This window comes from Artemia sp. Qi Xiang Cuo, chromosome 4 (assembly GCF_049724085.1).
Source record: "Artemia sp. Qi Xiang Cuo chromosome 4, ASM4972408v1, whole genome shotgun sequence".
NCBI lineage: Eukaryota > Metazoa > Arthropoda > Branchiopoda > Anostraca > Artemiidae > Artemia > Artemia sp. Qi Xiang Cuo.
Window position 1 is genome coordinate 3,271,745 of NC_142797.1, and position 17,548 is coordinate 3,289,292.

General features: G+C 36.3%; 1 protein-coding gene across 1 annotated transcript in view; it reads right to left on the reverse strand.

Moving 5' to 3' along the window:
- LOC148952687 (uncharacterized) overlaps window positions 1-17,548 on the reverse strand; it is a 66,082-nt gene that overhangs the window by 44,427 nt on the left and 4,107 nt on the right. The window contains exons 2-3 of the mRNA XM_089088042.1: window positions 16,030-16,123; window positions 2,633-4,258 (exon numbers count right to left, since the gene is read on the reverse strand). Of these exons, the coding sequence (XP_088944168.1) occupies window positions 2,633-4,148 (1,516 nt within the window). The 5' untranslated portion in view covers window positions 4,149-4,258; window positions 16,030-16,123. The remainder of the gene's footprint in view (window positions 1-2,632; window positions 4,259-16,029; window positions 16,124-17,548) is intronic.

The following is a 17,548-nucleotide window of genomic DNA, read 5'->3' on the forward strand; positions in this document are numbered from 1 at the left end:
ATAATAAATTCCTAGCTTAATCAGTCATTCTTAATCCAAACACAATAATAAAATTTGCATTTATAAGTTTGAGGGACTGCATCAAACAGTTTGCGGTAAGGAACTGTAATGATAATCGAAACTTAAAAAAAAATTGGATAACAATTTATACACCAGAAACTTGACTTTTTATCGTGATTCTAAGTATATAAAGTTCATCCCGTTTAAAGCCACCCATCGAAACTTAAGCATCTGAGAATATTTTGTACTTTAAAAACGGGCGAATACCCCTAAAAAGAAAACGATCTTAAGACACAATTTCAAATTCAACAGATAAGAAGTATCAATTTCAGCATATACTCCTAGAAAATCAGGAGAAGGCTCATTAATACGGAAGTTCAAAGTTATAGTGCCTTTTTTTCAGTAGCAAAAATATTGTGCAACAAGGAAGCGGTGCTTTCTGCCATTTTACGGCACGAAACTGCAATTTTGTCCCAATGAGGTCCACGTTTCAACTAATTGGAAATTATGAAATATCCAATCTATTTAAATTATTGAAAAACTAAATATTGAGCTTTCCTGTTTCAGAGGTAGTTATGTTGCGCAGTTGCGCTTTCGGACCTGAAATCCTGTAGTCCACATAAAATAAAAAATTAACCTAGATATTTATTTTAGAGCTTTATTTAACTAAGTTCAGTAACTTAATCTTTGATAAAATTTTGTGAGGTGATGTATAATTGCCCGTTAGCAATTATCAAGCAATTTCACTAAATCTTTGTATAAGCGGGGGGGGGGGGGGGTTCGATCGTGCCTGATGCATCCAAAAGTATATTTTTTCGCAAAAATTTCAAAATTTTCTCACGACACATTTTCTAACGACAAAACTTCAGAGAAATATTGAAGAGGTTCTGAAGGGGGGAGTATGAGGCAGTATCTCTATTCCTTTATTTTCCTTTATTTCCTTTATTTTTCCTTTATATTATTCCTTTATTCCTTTATTTGGAGCTTTGGGTGCTGCGGGATGACAGCCCCCCTCTTATTGTAGAAGAATGATTTCATAAAAAATTTTATTCATATGCTTACTGGCTGAAAATGTGAAGAAGATGCGGGGGGGAATATCATGAGAATTTTCAGGGGGCTGTTACGGAGGGAGGAAGCAAGTATTACCATGAAATTTGTTTTATCTACGTTTAAACAAAAGTTTCAACAAAAACAACGAATTTCGTAGTTTTAAAAACTTTCTTTTTGTTGTTTTAATAAACGACAAAACAAGTTTTGGAACAATGCAGCTGGAACCTTAAATTGGATTAATTATTGTACTTTTGCTGGCAATACTAGCTAGCAAAGACATTGATTTTACACCAAGTAGAAAGTCTCTAGCGATTGGTGCGCTGGATTTAGCATCCTTTGTCCGAGAGGACGAGGGTTCGAGTCCTAGTGTACTCAATTATTTGGTTTGGAATGGGGTCAGTGGTGTGACTCTGTAAGCTCAGCCAGAGTCTACCCAGCTTTAAATGGGTACCTGGAGAAATCTGGGGAAGGTAAACAGAAAGGGTGTGCGAAAGCAGAGGATAGTTGGCCCCCAACCCCCCATTGCACTTCCTGGCTGAAGGGCCAAGAAACGGAGATTGGCACCGCCGGTAGGGACTTTAAAGTCCAATGCCGTATTCTTTACGCTTTTTTTTAATTGGCCAATATATCTTAAGATTGGCAACTATCTTGGCCAATATTTTTGTTCCAGCCTTTTCTCAGTGCAAAAAGCAGAGAAATAGAATAAGATACCAAAAATGCAATAAAAATCCCAAATTGAAAGAGCCACCTAATCATACCAACTACATAGGGGCGACTGAAAAATAAAGCTTGATATTGAACAAATGATGAATCATTTATTTGTGGAAATATTTTATCTAAGGTCTTTACAAGAGCAGGCTTCTTGCCAGTTTTTAAAGTATCGGAGTTTTCATTAGATTGCAAAAAAATAACATACATTTTTTTTATTACTCGTATAACGGTAGTAAAAATACAAAGATTGATTTTATCAATCTTTTATAGCAATCTCTGTCGTGATTGCTCCCGTCAAAGGTATAAAGCAAGATTTAAGGGATGTAATTGAAATAAAGTATCACATCCACAAGAAATTTTCCCTTAACAGGAACACTGGGGAAATATTTTTTATCTCTTATCCAAAGTCAAGCTAACGGAAAGGAAAATTTTAATAGCTGTGTAGCAGTTTCTCAGCTGCTGTTAAAAGACAAAGTATAATAAATAGCTATACAAGAAGCGGCCAAATCTCCTGAATATAATGATTATTGTGGTTTTTCTTAGAATGTCTTACATTTCAAAAAATTCACCAGTTTCGGTGTTTATTTGTAATTCCTCCCCCCATACTCTCCTAAATCATTTGATACCAATGAACATGTTGGTACACCTAACTCAACATTGGAAAATAATCGTGATTTGTAAGATTTTGGACGACTTCTTGTGCCTTGTCGTTTATTGACTTATGCTTTAAAATTAAAGTTATTTGAAAAATATTTGGGGGAAATAGGAAGCTTTATAGCCTCCTAACTTTACTTAAAAGTAACTGAAGACAAATTAAAATATTTAGAATTCCTTTCAAGCAACGAGGTTTCTTTTATTTAGATCAACTTACCGTCTTCTGTTTCAGAGGGCTGTGGACGAGGGCGGTCTGTGTCCGGACGTCTTCCAGTGTTAAGATCTTCTCCATCCGTTTCAGTGTCAGGCTCCTGTGTGGTTGTTGTGTTTTTTTCTGTAGGACGCTTTGTAGCTGGGGTGGTCAAATTGTCCTGGTATTCTTCTGTTTCTACTCCTTGAGTAGTAGTGGGCTTTGATGTTGGTTGTGAAGATGGTTCAAGTATGGTTTCTTCAGTAGAATCAGTGCTGTCCATCTTGAAAGGTTTCGTTGTTGTTTTAGGTTGGCTGCGTCTTCTTGTTGTTGACCTTCTGGTCGTTGGTCCTTCTATAGGTTCCTCTGTTTTTTCTGTTGCAGGAGTGGTGGTAGGCCTTGGTGTAGGTTTTCTAGTTGGTGGTCTAGACGTGGAAGCCTCTGTCGTTTCCTCGTCAAAAGTTGTGGTTGATGTAGAGGTTGAAGGGGGTGATTTTGTTGTTGGTCTTCTGGTTGTTGTTCTCTCTATGGGTTGTTCTGTTTCTTCCTCTGTAGGAGGGGTAGTAGGTCTTGGTCTAGGCTTTTTAGTCGGTGGTCTAGATTTGGAAGCCTTAGTAGGCTCGGTTGTTTCCTCCTCGAAAGGTGTTGTTGTTTCTTTAGTTGAAGGGGATGATCTTGTTCTGGGCCTTCTTGATGTTGTTGTTTCTATAGGTTGCTCTGTTTCTTCTTCAAAAGGGGTGGTCGTAGGCTTCGACTTAGGCTTTATGGTTGTTTTCCTAGGGTTTCCAGTCGAAGGTTGAATGGTAGATTCAGCATCACTGACATCCCTCTCCTCATCAGAGACAAAAATGTTAGCAAATTTCTCTGGTTCAGAATCCTCAGGCTGAGTAGGTCTTGGCCTTGCAGTAATGGGACCCCTATCTTCAGTAGTTGTCGTAATACCCATTGCAGGTGCTGTTGTTTCAGTAGCACTTTGGGTTGTAGCTACTTCTCTGGCTTCTGGTAGAGGTACTTTGGTAGTAGTCTTGGAAATTTTGGGCCTGTCAGGTGCCCCACCTGGCCTCTCTGGCCTTCCCATTGGTATTCCACCAGGAATTTCTGGTGTGCCATAATCAGGCCTTTCTGTGGGTCTACCATAATCAGGTCTTCCCATTGGGCTGCCATAATCAGGTTGTCCCATTGGTCTGCCGTAATCAGGTCTTCCCATTGGGCTGCCATAATCAGGTTGTCCCATTGGTCTGCCGTAATCAGGTCGTCCCATTGGTCTGCCGTAGTCAGGTGTTCCACCTGGTCTCCCTGGTCTACCCATGGAAGTACCATGGCCAGGTATTCCACCTGGCCTATATAGTCTTCTCATTGGCATGCCGTAGCCAGAGTTAGGCCAATAAGGTCTTCTGTTGGATATCACTCCGGGCCTTCCTTGCTGTCTTATGCCATCACCTTGATCAGGCCTCTCATAAGTAAGCTCAACTGGTATATGCCAATTCTGTCCTACTTGCTCTGGGGTTGAGAGCATCCATTTTTGTTCAACATGTTTTCTCATTTCCGCTGGAGAGGCTTGTGTTATGATAGGAACTAATCGTAGTTGATAGAAATTGGGCAGTTGAGCCTCAGCATCTTCAGAATTATTATCATCTCCTTTGTCCACAGCCTCTGTAAGGGAACTTAGTATACACATCTTAATTTTCTTAAATAAAATAAAAAAAAAGGTGAAACTTTCATCACCAAAGAACAGCATTATTCTTTGTTAGAAACCTTAGCTGTATCATCAAGCATGAAAGATACAATGAATTTTCTTAAATTTTTAAGTAATTGTTCAACTAAGGTACTTGACAAGAGTAGCTGTCATCAATTTTTGAAGGAATATACTATCCACTATACAATAGAGCAGAATTACTCACTGAAAGAAAACTTAGCTGTACCAACAAACCTGAAAGATACTATAAATTTTCTAAAAATTTTTAGTAATTTTTCAAACTGAGGAGCATGACATGAGTATCTCTCATCCGTTTTTGAAGAAGTTTGCTATGTGATAAAAATATAAAAATAAAAAACTAGTCATAGTTTCTCACAAGAACCCAATAAGAGACAGTGTAGTGTTAAAAAATAAAACTAACATATGTTCCTCGTAAAGTAAGTATGAAAGTCTGATATTTAAGGACGCAAAAACATCGTTCCATAGAAGAGCAAATGACCAACAATCTAGTAAAACATACTGAAAAATAATATTTAGAAATTTAGGGTATAAGGAACTAAATTGCTAGCTAATGGTCTTAAGATTAGAAACAGTTTTGTTCTGAAAGAATTACGGTACCTAATTTTTTTAAATTGTCAAAAACTATCAGATTCCGACGGGGCTGAATTTTTGGAATTTCCTTAAAATAAGTTATAGTACTTCGTGCATACTATTTCCTTTCTGGAAGTAGTTCTCTTATGCATTAAAACTTGCGGATTTTTTTAAACTGTCAAAAACTATCAGATTCCAACGGGGCTGAATTTTTGAAATTTCGTTAAAATAAGCTATAGTACTTTGTGTATTCTATTTCCTTTCTGGAAGTAGTTCTCTTATGCATTAAAACTTGCGGATTTTTTTAAATTGTCAAAAACTTGTCAAAGACTATCAAATCCCGACGGGGCTGAATTTTTGGGATTTAGTTAAAATAAGTTATAGTACTTCGTGCATACTATTTCCTTTCTGGAGGCAGTTCTCTTATACATTAAAACTTACGGATTTTTTAAATTGTCAAAAACTATCAGATTCCAACGGGGCTGAATTTTTGGAATTTCCTTAAAATAAGTTATAGTATTTCGTGCATACTATTTCCTTTCTGGAAGTAGTTCTCTTATGCATTAAAACTTGCGGATTTTTTTAAATTGTCAAAAACTATCAGACTCCGACGGGGCTGAATTTTTGGAATTTCGTTAAAATAAGTTAATAGTACTTCGTGCATACTATTTCCTTTCTGGAAGTAGTTCTCTTATGCATTAAAACTTGCGGATTTTATTAAATTGTCAAAAACTTGTCAAAGACTATCAGATTCCGAAGGGGCTGATTTTTTGAGATTTCGTTAAAATAAGTTATAGTACTTCGTGCATACTATTTCCTTTCTGGAAGTAGTTCTCTTATGCATTAAAACTTGCGAATTTTTTTAAATTGTCAAAAACTATCAGATTCCAACGGGGCTGAGTTTTTGGAATTTCGTTAAAATAAGTTATAGTACTTCGTGCATACTATTTCCTTTCTGGAAGTAGTTCTCTTATGCATTAAAACTTGCGGATTATTTTAAATTGTCAAAAACTATCAGATTCCAACGGGGCTGAATTTTTGAAATTTCGTTAAAATAAGTTATAGTACTTCGTGCATACCATTTATTTTCTGGAAGTAGTTCTCTTATGCATTAAAACTTGCGGATTTTGTTAAATTGTCAAAAACTTGTCAAAGACTATCAGATTCCGACGGGTCTGAATTGTTGGGATTTCGTTAAAATAAGTTATAGTACTTCGTGCATACTATTTCCTTTCTGGAAGTAGTTCTCTTCTGCATTAAAACTTGCGGATGTTGAAATTGTCAAAAACTATCATATTCCGACGGGGGTGAATTTTTGGAATTTCGTTAAAATAAGCTATGGTACTTCGTGCATACTCTTTCCTTTCTGGAAGTAGATCCCTTATGCATTAAAACTGCTGTGGATTAGCGCAGCCTAAGTAAAGAGCGATATGGCATCAATGCATTATTTACTTATTTTTTCACCAGGTCATTGTGTTTGGTAGGAGGTGCCATAGAAATTTCGAAGGGGACTCACTCGATTTGAAATTGAAAGTTATATTGCAGTTTTTAAGAGTCAAAAGAGATTAGAGGGCAGCCACTGACCCTCTCACGGCCACTTGTTCCTGCTTCCCCCCTACAGATATCTGATCAAAATTTTGAGATAGTAATCTTGTTGAAAACAGGTAAAAGGACCCAATAGCTATGCTTTCGGGATGACATAACCCCGATCCCCAGAGCCCCTGGGACAAGGGTTCTAAATTTTTCAAGTTGACCATGGTTTACACATAGGTTTTGATACAAGTTCGGCATGTTCAATCCAGAGTCCCCAAGAAAGCTATGGGTGTTGAAGTGAAACTTTGAGGGAATGTTGATGAGATATTGAACTGAATCAAGATATACTATGTGCATGCAGTTTGTCAAAAGATTGTATTTGCAATATCTCAAGAACACCTTGGGGTTTTCCGTTGAAAGTTTCAGGACAGGGTGAGGGGGATGTTGAACTAACCCAAATACACTAACTGCATCTATGTCATCAAAAGGGTGTATCTGCCATATTTTAGGAATGGCTAACGGTACTAAATTGAAACCTTCACGCCATGCTGAGGGAGATGCTGATTTAAATCAAAACACAAAACGTATTCAGTTTGTCAAATCGGCATTGAAATATCTGAGAAAAGGCTAAGGATATTAAGTTGAAACTTTCAGAGAATCTTAAGGGTTATGTTGAACTAAATTAGAAGATATTATGTGTATCCAGACCATCATAGGCATGTATCTGCTATTTCTAAGGAATATCTAAGGGTATAAACGAACAGACATTAAAATAAATAACAGAGTCAAACTCAAAACGAGTAGAAATTAATATAAGTAGGGTTCAAAACCACTATGCTTTCTAAAAGCAAGAAAATAATTTGTATTGTACTGAAAAAAATAATTTTAAATGTTTTCACTTTTATAACTTTAAGAAAACAAAAATTAATTAAATTTTAAGGAATAAATATCAGCCTATTTATGTTAAACTGACAATGCATATTCATTTGAATTTTTTTCGGTAAAGTACAAGTTATATTCTGGCTTTTAGAAAGCATAGGGATTCTGAACCAAATTCATATTAATTTCTGCTCGTTTTAAGTTTGACATGTTATTTATTTTAATTTCTGTTCGTTTTGGGTTTTATTTATTTATTGATACTGATTTGTGGTAGTTGTATGCTTGGTATATTATTTGATTCTATTTTTGTTCATTTTTGGTTTAATAGAGTTCTTTACTTTTTTTTGGAAAAATTATTTTGTGGAATTTTTTTTTAATTAAACCCCTGAAAGACATGAAAGGGTCTTTTCTTTTGGGGATGATTATCCCGCTTTGTTATACGAATATTAAACACAAATGTCAAAAACAAGGATTGAAGGAAGGAGTCGTAACCTCCTTCAACTTAAGAGACCCTTGAATAAAACAGCCAGTATTATCAAATTGTAAGTAAAGAGTGACCATTATCAATTGTAACCAAAACTCTTAAAGCCGAGGTTTTGACTACAGTGTATGTATCAACAAAATCCATTATTTATTCTTTTCATCGCACCAAGAATGGTGCAATATTTATGAAAATTACACAATGAAACAACATGTATAGGAACTCTAAAGCCACTATCTACATACTATGAAAGTTCTTATTTTGCCAGAGTATTATGACACATATGCATTTTTCTTTTCTCTAGGGTCGATATTATCAGATCAGTAGGCGTTTAGAGAGAGATTTCTATTATTTATCACAAAAAAAATAAATAAAAGATGTGTTGCCCTTTTAAAGGAACAAACAAAAACAAGCTGCAGAAAATAAAAGATGTGTTGCCTTTTTTAAGCAACAAACGAAAACGAGCTGCAAAAAAGTGCAGAATTCTAGTATTTTGGCTTGAAAAACAGCAATTTCGGCCAATTTATAGCCAAAATACTATCGAATAAAAATGTTAAGGATTATTGAAAGGGTATTAGTGCAGGCACTCAGTTTCGGAGGTTACACCGGCACATGATATACCATTTGTCCCAAAACATAAATGCAGCCAATAAAAAATTATATGTCATTATAAACCGTTTATCTGATATAACTAACTAGTATAGAGTATCCCATGGCGGCACACCATACCCATTTCCGCCAATGGATTCTTTTAAGGAGGGGGGAGTATCTATCACCTCAATTTTTTCCCCAATATTTTCAAACTTGTTTGAGGTGCTTCAAATACATGGATAATTTTAAACTGTGCATGGACTCAAATTGACTCAATGCATGGACTCAAATTTAAACTCTGACCTCTCTTCATTAGGAAGAATAAATATGGATGGGATATGTAATATACATATAAATATGGATTAACGTAAAATGAAGCTTACAGTATGGGTACTGAAGAGCGAAGATCCCCTTTTATTGCGGAGACAACAATTTATTTTGGAAATAATTAAATTAGCTCTCTTCTTAAAGCATTTTCTGCAAAAATTAAACTTCATTGTAAACAGTGGTTTTAAGAGGAAAATAGCCATCCTCATATTTAAGATAAATTTGGATATGGTATTAAAATTAGAAAAAATAGGATGAGAAAAAAGATTTCTTCTTAAATGAAAGGAAAGAGCTACAAAATTTAAAACAAAGAGAAGTTATTCTGTTACCGAAGGAGGCTGCTCCTCCTCAATCCCTCCTCCTCTTATGCTAAAGATTAAGTTTTGCTCCTTTGAGAACGACTTCCCAAAGATAAAGACGATTGGAATGGAATAAAAATATATTCAAAATACCCCGAGAATGGAAAAGCTTATTCATCCACATTTGCTTTAAATAATAAAATTTTTTGAGTTCTGCGTATTCCCTCCTTAAAATTCCTTCCATGGAACATTCCCACTGGAATATTCCACGCTGGAGAAAATTTCCCAAAAAATCTTCTCCCACGTAGAATTTTCTCCGTGGAAAATAATTTTCGATCTTACTTTCAAAAAAAAGAGGGGGGGGGTATCCCTTAAAATTTAAGCGATCTTAATGAATACCGCTCTATTGGATTCACTACATCAGAAAACCCTACAGATAAGATTTCAAGCTCAGATGTACAAAAATGTGAAATTGTTCATTTTTTCCCAGAAGAAAGACCACGGATGTGTGTTTATTTTTTCTTTTTTTCCAAGGGTGATGTATCGAACAGATAGTCCTAGAAGATCGGGAAAGGGCACTCTAACATAAGGCTTTCTCTAACATTTTGTGGCACCAAACCACGATTTTGCCTCTTGGAGGGATTTCAGTTGTGAAGGAAGTAATGCCGCATGGTTGCACGTTCGTTCCTAAGATATCACGTAGTGTATACAAGTAAAGGTACTGAAAAACCTTTTGATGTGTGCCTAGTGAACAATATCTAATATTTTTTGTGAAAAGGACTTTTTTGAAAACCTTAGAAAACTAGAGAGCTTTTGAAACCGAGTTTTTGAAAACTTTCTTAACTTAAACTAAGGATTGATTATTAGGAATAAAGTGCTGTCGTTTATAATTTGGCTCAGTTTGGACTTAGATTTAGACTCCTTATTATTCAAATTAAATTAGAAAAAATAATTCCCCTTCAGACAGATAAACCTTTCAATTTGTGCCTAGTGAATGTATTCTTCATCTCAAAGAGTGATATCATATGCTATATCATATACTATAGTTTACGACAGATATGTCACGTATGGGGGAAGGGGGGCAAGGTTGCCAACTTGCACACTTTTCGTGTTAAATGCACTAGTTTTTTCCATTGCATTCTTTCACACCACGGACCGGATTTGCACTCTTTTTGCCCATTATTTGCTCTTTGCACTCTTTTTTGCACTCTTTCATTAAATGATGATAGAAAAAGTTTTAAGCGAAATAGAAAACTTCAAATTAAACAATTTAAGTGCAAAAGATAGAACAACTAGCAGGTATGATCTCTGCTATCTATGCATGGGCCTTCCCCAAGGCGTCTTTCTCGTTTTTTCAACCATTTAACAAGAAATAGATCAAAGCATAGATAACCAGTGAAAAGGTCGTAAATTCAAATCAAGTTTCATAGAAGGAAATTGAAAGCTGTTGGGCACAACTGTTCTTCATGGAAATGGAAAAGTGAGTATGAAACATGAAGTAAAGCGATGCACAAGCAACGACCTAAATGAACCTGCTAAAGTCTTGTCTCAAACTGATAAAATTCTAGCAAAGACTTCAGGTCTTTGCATCATTTTAAACCGTAAATTATCCATATCCTCTTGTGACAGCCATTTTTTGTTAAATAAACATCTTATATTAACAGCCAGGAGTCCAGGAATTTGCTTTGGATGGGGCCCATACTGTCAAAATAATAAAATAGGGTAAATTAGGAAAATCTGGGGTAGCCTAAAATTGTAGTTTAGACTTTAGACACTTTTTGCTATCTTGGAAAGCAGTTGAGTTAGGTGAATGACACTTTCAGAAATGAATCCAGGGCCAAAACTATTCGAACCAATTGAAAATGACAATAAAAATAGTCAAATATTGAGCAGTTTATATTTGTGATCGATGAATAAAGTGAACATACCACTCGATGCCTTTTCTTATACTCTTTCCGAATACAATAATCGTTTCTGCGCAAGTTCACTTCCCTCCACCCAAATATACCAATTCAGGGTATATATTTGCACATTGGGGTGGGAGTGAGGGTGAAGTACTTTCTTACCTCTATAGTCAGAATTGCCTCTTGAATCCAAATTTAACATTCCTTTGCGTCGGAAATGAACTTTACAAGCCCCCTCTCCCTAATGAGTAAATATATACCCTAGGGGTTGGGAGTAAAGTGAATTTACGCCAAAAGCAATTTGTATATTTTGAAAGAAAATAAGAAAAGGCATCGAGTGGTATGTTTACTTTATTCATAGGTCAATAATATGAACTGCTCAATATTTACCAAAAAATGAGCAATATAATACCAGAAACCCACGTATACTAGAAAAACTGATCCTTTTCTGTGGAAGCTTGAATTATGTTTGATTAGGTTTGATAAGATTTTGAAGGCTAAAAATTTCAGTTGGGGGAGGGGGACAAACTGTGGCCAGGTATTAAAATCATCCATATCCATTTCACTTGCTGAATTTTAAGTAGGATTAAGTTTAAAACAGCTTTGTCTTTGCCAAGCTTGGCTTATGAACAAAGCTTGGCAGAAGTACTAAGTGCTTATATTCTCAATTTTAAGCAAAGCTGATTGTAAAATAGGCTAATCACCCCTTTTAACGTTCCCAAGAGTTTATACAGTAAGCAAGTAATCTTGTACACGAGACAAAGAGAAAAAGGGTGTCTGGTCTTTCTGTCCAAGCCTTTTTCCTTTTTTGCATACTTATTTCAGCCTTGGTTTTTAACACTATTAAAAAAACAGTTTTTTCAACTGAAAGTAAGGAGCCACACTAAAACTTAAAACGGACAGATATTAGTTCGTATTAGAAGAGGGTCGCCCCCTCCCCAACATCTCGCTCTTCACACTAAAGTTTTCTAGTACTTATAAAAAACTTTTTTATTCTTTTACTTAAACGACCCTTGTGTTTCAGGAGTCTTTTTTAAAGAATTGGGACAGAATTCAAACTTTAGCGTAATAAGTGAGGTGTTGAAGAGCAGACAAACCCCTTTATATTCGTTGTAATTTTTGTTCGGTTGAAGTTTTAATGTTGCTCCTTACTTTCATCTGAGAAAACTTGTTTTTTTATTTAATTTCTGATCGTTTTTTAAATGATGCTAGGACTTAGCTTACTGTAAGGTGTGTTGTAAAGTCATAGAGACGGATGTCTGGCAAACGAGAGGTGCCATCTTCGAACAAACTTCCACAAGAGCAGGGTTCAGAACAATCAGACATCAATACTGCAGTATGAAGACCTTCCCAAAAAATTACATACTGAGTCTGTAATTGAAGTCAGCTTGAACCTTACGTCGTGGGTCATCTTGGAATACTTTCCCATCTCAAAAATGGACATTTTAATCCAGTCCTGTAAAACACTTTGAGACTCAGAACTTTTTAAAAGCTTCAATCAGGGCAGAACTAAAAATAGTCAGATAATTAGACACGTCATTGTCCCTGAAGAAAGAAATGTTCTTTCTTGTGAACTGAAGAAATCTCATATCTCTTTAATAGTTGACGAATCTACCGATAAATCTTGGCAGAAGGTCTTGGTCCTTATCGCAAAGTACGAATACTCCAAAGATAAAGTGCGAGAAGACTTTCTGGGACTTTTGCCAGTAAGTGATGCCAGTTCAGAAGGGCAAAAACGTCTAATACTAGGAAATTTGGAAAGCCTAGGAATACTTTTAACACTATCTTGGCTGCGATTGGCTTTGACACTGCCAATGTTAACACTGGACATCAAAAAGGTCTTGGTGTAGTGTTAAAAGAGTATGTGCCAGATTTGTTTGTGCTAGGCTGCACTAGCCATTCGCTTGCTCTCTGTTCTGCATATGCAGCTAAGATATTGCCAGATGGAATTGACATCTTTATTCGTTATGTAGTTGCATGTGGCATATAGCCCAAAAAAACAGGATGAAAATGAAGATCTACCAAAATTTCTGTCATTTGGAAAACCATAAGCTTTCGCAGACTTCAAGTACGCGATGGCTGGCCCTTGAAGCTTCCGTTGAAGTGGATCCTTGAGCAGTGGAACCCGCTCCTTTTATTCTGACCCAACCATGGAAAAGGTGACTCCGCTGGAGATAGAGGAGCCAAAGAAAAGGCTAATAAAATTCTTGCTTTTATGCGTGATTCCTCTGTGAAACTTACTTAGTATTTTCTTTCATTTGTCTTACAAGAGGTCAATGTACTAAACAAAGATTTTCAAGCTGAGGGAACACGGATTCACAGGGTATTGTAAAGTTCACGACAGACGAATCCGTTGCTCCTCAAGTGCTTTGTTAAAAAGGAAGAAATAAGGCGCGCACAAGATCCATTTAAAGTTCGGTTTAGCCCAGCTCATTTTCTTGCACTTGATTGTATAAAGTTGGGACCAAATGGGCTGTGCCTCATGAGAAGCCTGCAAAACACTGGCCTATTAAGTGCACAGCCAGTTCACTGCATCTAAATGAGCTGTCTGAATTTTTTTTGGAATTGTACTCGCAAACGAGCAAACAGATTGACTACAATGACTTAACGTTGGAAAATCTCAAATCCTTAAGTCCAAATGTTGCATTATCTGGAGATGTAAACACTCTTGTACCTCTTCTTCAACGGTTTTCCGAATTTGCTGGGTGACACTGAGGCACAATTTGATAAAATGCATTGATAAAATGCAATCCGTTTTGTTTCTGCTTCTATTTTCTTTTTCGCTGTGCTAGGGTACGGTTCTTGACTTGACTACAGTGAAGTCAGCTATAGTTCACGACTAGTTACTTGGACCTCTTATATTCCTTTCAAAACGTTTGGATAAAATGGAGACAAAACTTTAAATAAACATTGGATGCAGTCAACTAGAGTTCAGTTAAAGATCTAAGAAATCAAAATAAATACATGCAAATTTCAAGTAGAGCATTACCTTTTAAGCTAAGAAAAGAATGATAATCATTATAAAACTTATTGTTTAGAGGCTGATTTCCTAACTTTATTTTAAATACATTTGAAAAATTATAAGATAATATGTTTATCGATCGAAGGATTACTGACAATTATGTGTAAATGGCGTAGAAATGGGCAGAACAGTGAAAGGGGCTGCGCGCGCGGCTACTGCCGCTCGCGCCCAAAATTGTTTACTTGCACACGTTTTTAACAACTTGCACTCGTTTTTGGCCTTGATTTGCACTCTTTTTTATGTCGGCAGTTGGCAACCTGGGGGACACCCTTCCTTCAATATTTGCAAATAGTCTGAAAAAAATATGAGCGTAAAATAGTGGCGCGAAGTGCCACTACTTTACCAGCTAACATTTGGAATTCATTAGGGCAAATTAAACAAAATGAAGATGATCAGTCTGATGGAAAATGAAGAAGATCAGTCTCAGATGGCAAAGAGCAACAAATGAGGCGATTTTACTAGTAACATCACCTAAATCAATCGGCAAAAATGGCCACCCAGTCGGTCAATTCTATTGCCCCCACCCTCAAACATTTTGGCTAGTGGCACCTCTGGTCAGTATCAGCTCAAATCTATAAGAAGTTATTACTTAAACTTCTTAGTCCCGGCCTGTTATCTCTGTGGACTTCAATCATAGGGCAACTCTTCTACAATTGCCATTAATTTCATATTTCTAACTTGTTTTCATTTATCTTTATCTTACTTTGCTACGATAACTCAGCTCCCAAAACACGGAAAAGGAATTAAGCTAAATAAAAATCTAAGAATTACTACAATAAGATTTTCTACACTATACATTCTGCCGACATAGGTAGAATATTCAAAAATTCCTTCTTTTCTTCATTTACATTATTTGTCGTACTTTCTCTTTGCTGCACAGTTTTGCAATGGGGGGGTGGGGATTTTTGCGGGGAGGATTTCCCATGGGGGGGAATTTTCCCGGGGAATTTTTAGGTGGGAATTCTCTAAAGTTGATTTTCTGGAGAGAATTCTCAAAGGGGGGGGGGGTTCTGGGCAGAATGCGCCTACTATAATTTTCGGTTCAGATATTTTAAAGGGCAAATAAAAACGTAAATGAGACAGTTATATTAAATACATTGCCACATGAATTATCCGTTAAATACATTTGAAGCACACAAATTCAATCAGTAAAACAATACAAAAATTAAGCGTAAAGATTGAAGGGTTGGGGAGGGGCCACCTCCTTACATACGGAATAATTTCTGCCCTCTTTAAGCTTTTTTGTTGCTCATGAATTTTGTTTGCTAAAACTTGCTGTTTTATATTTGCTTTTAAGAAAGATATATCTTTAGGTACATTGAATTCGTAAAATAAATTTTATTCCCGATTTTGCTTTCTTCTAGTTGATTTCTTTGCTTTCTTATTTTAATTTTTTCTCGAGGTATTACAAAGAGCCAGGAATTTTTCTATAGGTAAGATGGAAAGAAACTTGTTCCAGTTTTGTCTTTCTTCTAAGACTATTTCAGTTTTTCTTGGGGTATTGGTAGGAGCGAACAATTTTTCTGGGGTAAGACTGAAAAATCTTATCCTGGACAAAAGAAAACTCGTAAGGAGGCCCTAGAAATTCAATCATTTTGATTAAAAGTTTCCTTCAATCGATTGACGTGTGCTTCAATCAACCTTTAATAGACCCTTCAATGAACCCTTCAAGGTCGACCAAAGCTAATCTAACACACTGATTTTGATCAAAATGATTGAGTCATTCAAACTTTCTATCAATCACCGTCCACGCTTGACTCAAGCGTCAAACATGTTCCTTGACGGTTAATCATTTTTGAGTCAATCGATTGACAGAATCTTTTTATCAAAGTGATTGGCCGTCTAAAGCCTCCTTAAAGGATTGAAGGTTGATTGAAGCACACGTCAATCGATTGATGAAAACTTTTGAGCAAAATGATTGACCGTCTAGGGCCTCCTTAACCCCAACCCTCAAAATAGTCTTTTAACGCCTATCTTATGAACCTCTCCTGGAGGTGTTGCGTTGTTATTGTTGCTCCTCCTATTGAGTTTCCTATTTTCTTATTAGGAATGAGACGCATACACGAACCGACACTTCAGAAAACAAAACAAACAGATTTACCTGACTGTCTTTCCAGACCAATATCTCTTTCGTCAATGTCATCTATCTTTGAGCATGTTGTTTTGAATTGGTTTTCAGGGGAGCATGTATGTTCCTATAAGATACGAAAGTAGTGGAGTTAATACTTAAAACATTAGTGTTCATGGAATTTAACACCGCTGTTACGCCTAAAGATCATTTCTGAAATTTTGTAGCAAACTGACTTTATTAAACAGTTTGTGGTAAGGAACTGTCAGTAAAGAATGACTTGAGACAATAGAAACTGAAACTCTAAAAAAAGGAATTTTGGTGTTACGCCTGAAGATCATATGATATTTTTTTTTTTTTGGCAAATTGACTTTATCAAACAGCCATGCCTCTTGGGGTGACAGGACCTCCCACAGCTCCTGGGGAAAGGAATGTAAGCTATGTAATTTCCCCATTGTTTACATATTGTATTTGTTATTGGGAAATATACAGAAATTTTTCGGGAATTATTTTTTTGTGAAAGGGGGATTTTCCAGGGAAACTTTTATATAGGAGGGGGATTTCCTGGCATTATTTTAATAACGGTAAGAAATTAAATAAAAAACAAGTTTTTTCAGCTGAAAGTTAGGAGTAACATTCAAACTAGAAACAAACAGAAATCATTCCTTACGAGTAAGACAGCCCCTTTTTCTCCCTCCCTCTTTACCGTAAAATTTGATTTTTTGCCCCAATTTGTTAAGAACAACTCCTGAAACACAAGGGCCATTGTATTTGAATGAAAAGTATTTTTAAAGAAATTTTAATCCTTCCTTTGAGAACAACTTAGTAAAACAGTTTTTCATAATTATCTCAGAAGTAGGAAACCGTTAGGCATGACTTTGAGCGTAATAGCAACCTTAAGTTTTGTAGGCATCGGCTTATTATTGGCTTTTGGCTTATATTGTACAGAACTTGGCTTATTTCTTAGATCGTTTGGCTAATTTGTTTCCTATAGTAAACACTTTACTACTAGGCCTACACTAACTAGTAACAGCTCACCGCATTACTAAGCCACATGAGGCCAACACAGCTATGCACGTTCCTCCTCCGTCCCAATCTATTCAAAGCCTCCTTCTTTACACCCACCCAGGAAGTTACCATTTCCTTTAAATCTGTCTTTATGACGTCCTCCTACCCAAGCCGAGGATGACCTGCCTTCCGTTTAGCCGAAAAGAACAATCTTCGGTAATCTGTCATCCTTCATCCGCACAACGTGCCCTAGTCACCTCAACCTTTCTTTCATTATAGCCCTAGAAGGTGGGATTGAACCACACTTTTCGGACACCCTATTGTTTGAAATACGGCCAGTCAGCCGGGTACCCAGAAAAATCCGTAGGCAATTTCTCTGGAAAACATCTTGTAATTATTCATCCGCTTTTCTAAGCGCCCTGATACAGAACCATATTTGACCACTGTCATAACTGTAGCTTCTAATATTCTAATCTTGGCTTGTAGAATTATCTTCCTTTTCTTCCTAACTTTTTTCAACTGTGAAAAAAGACCCTGAGCCTTG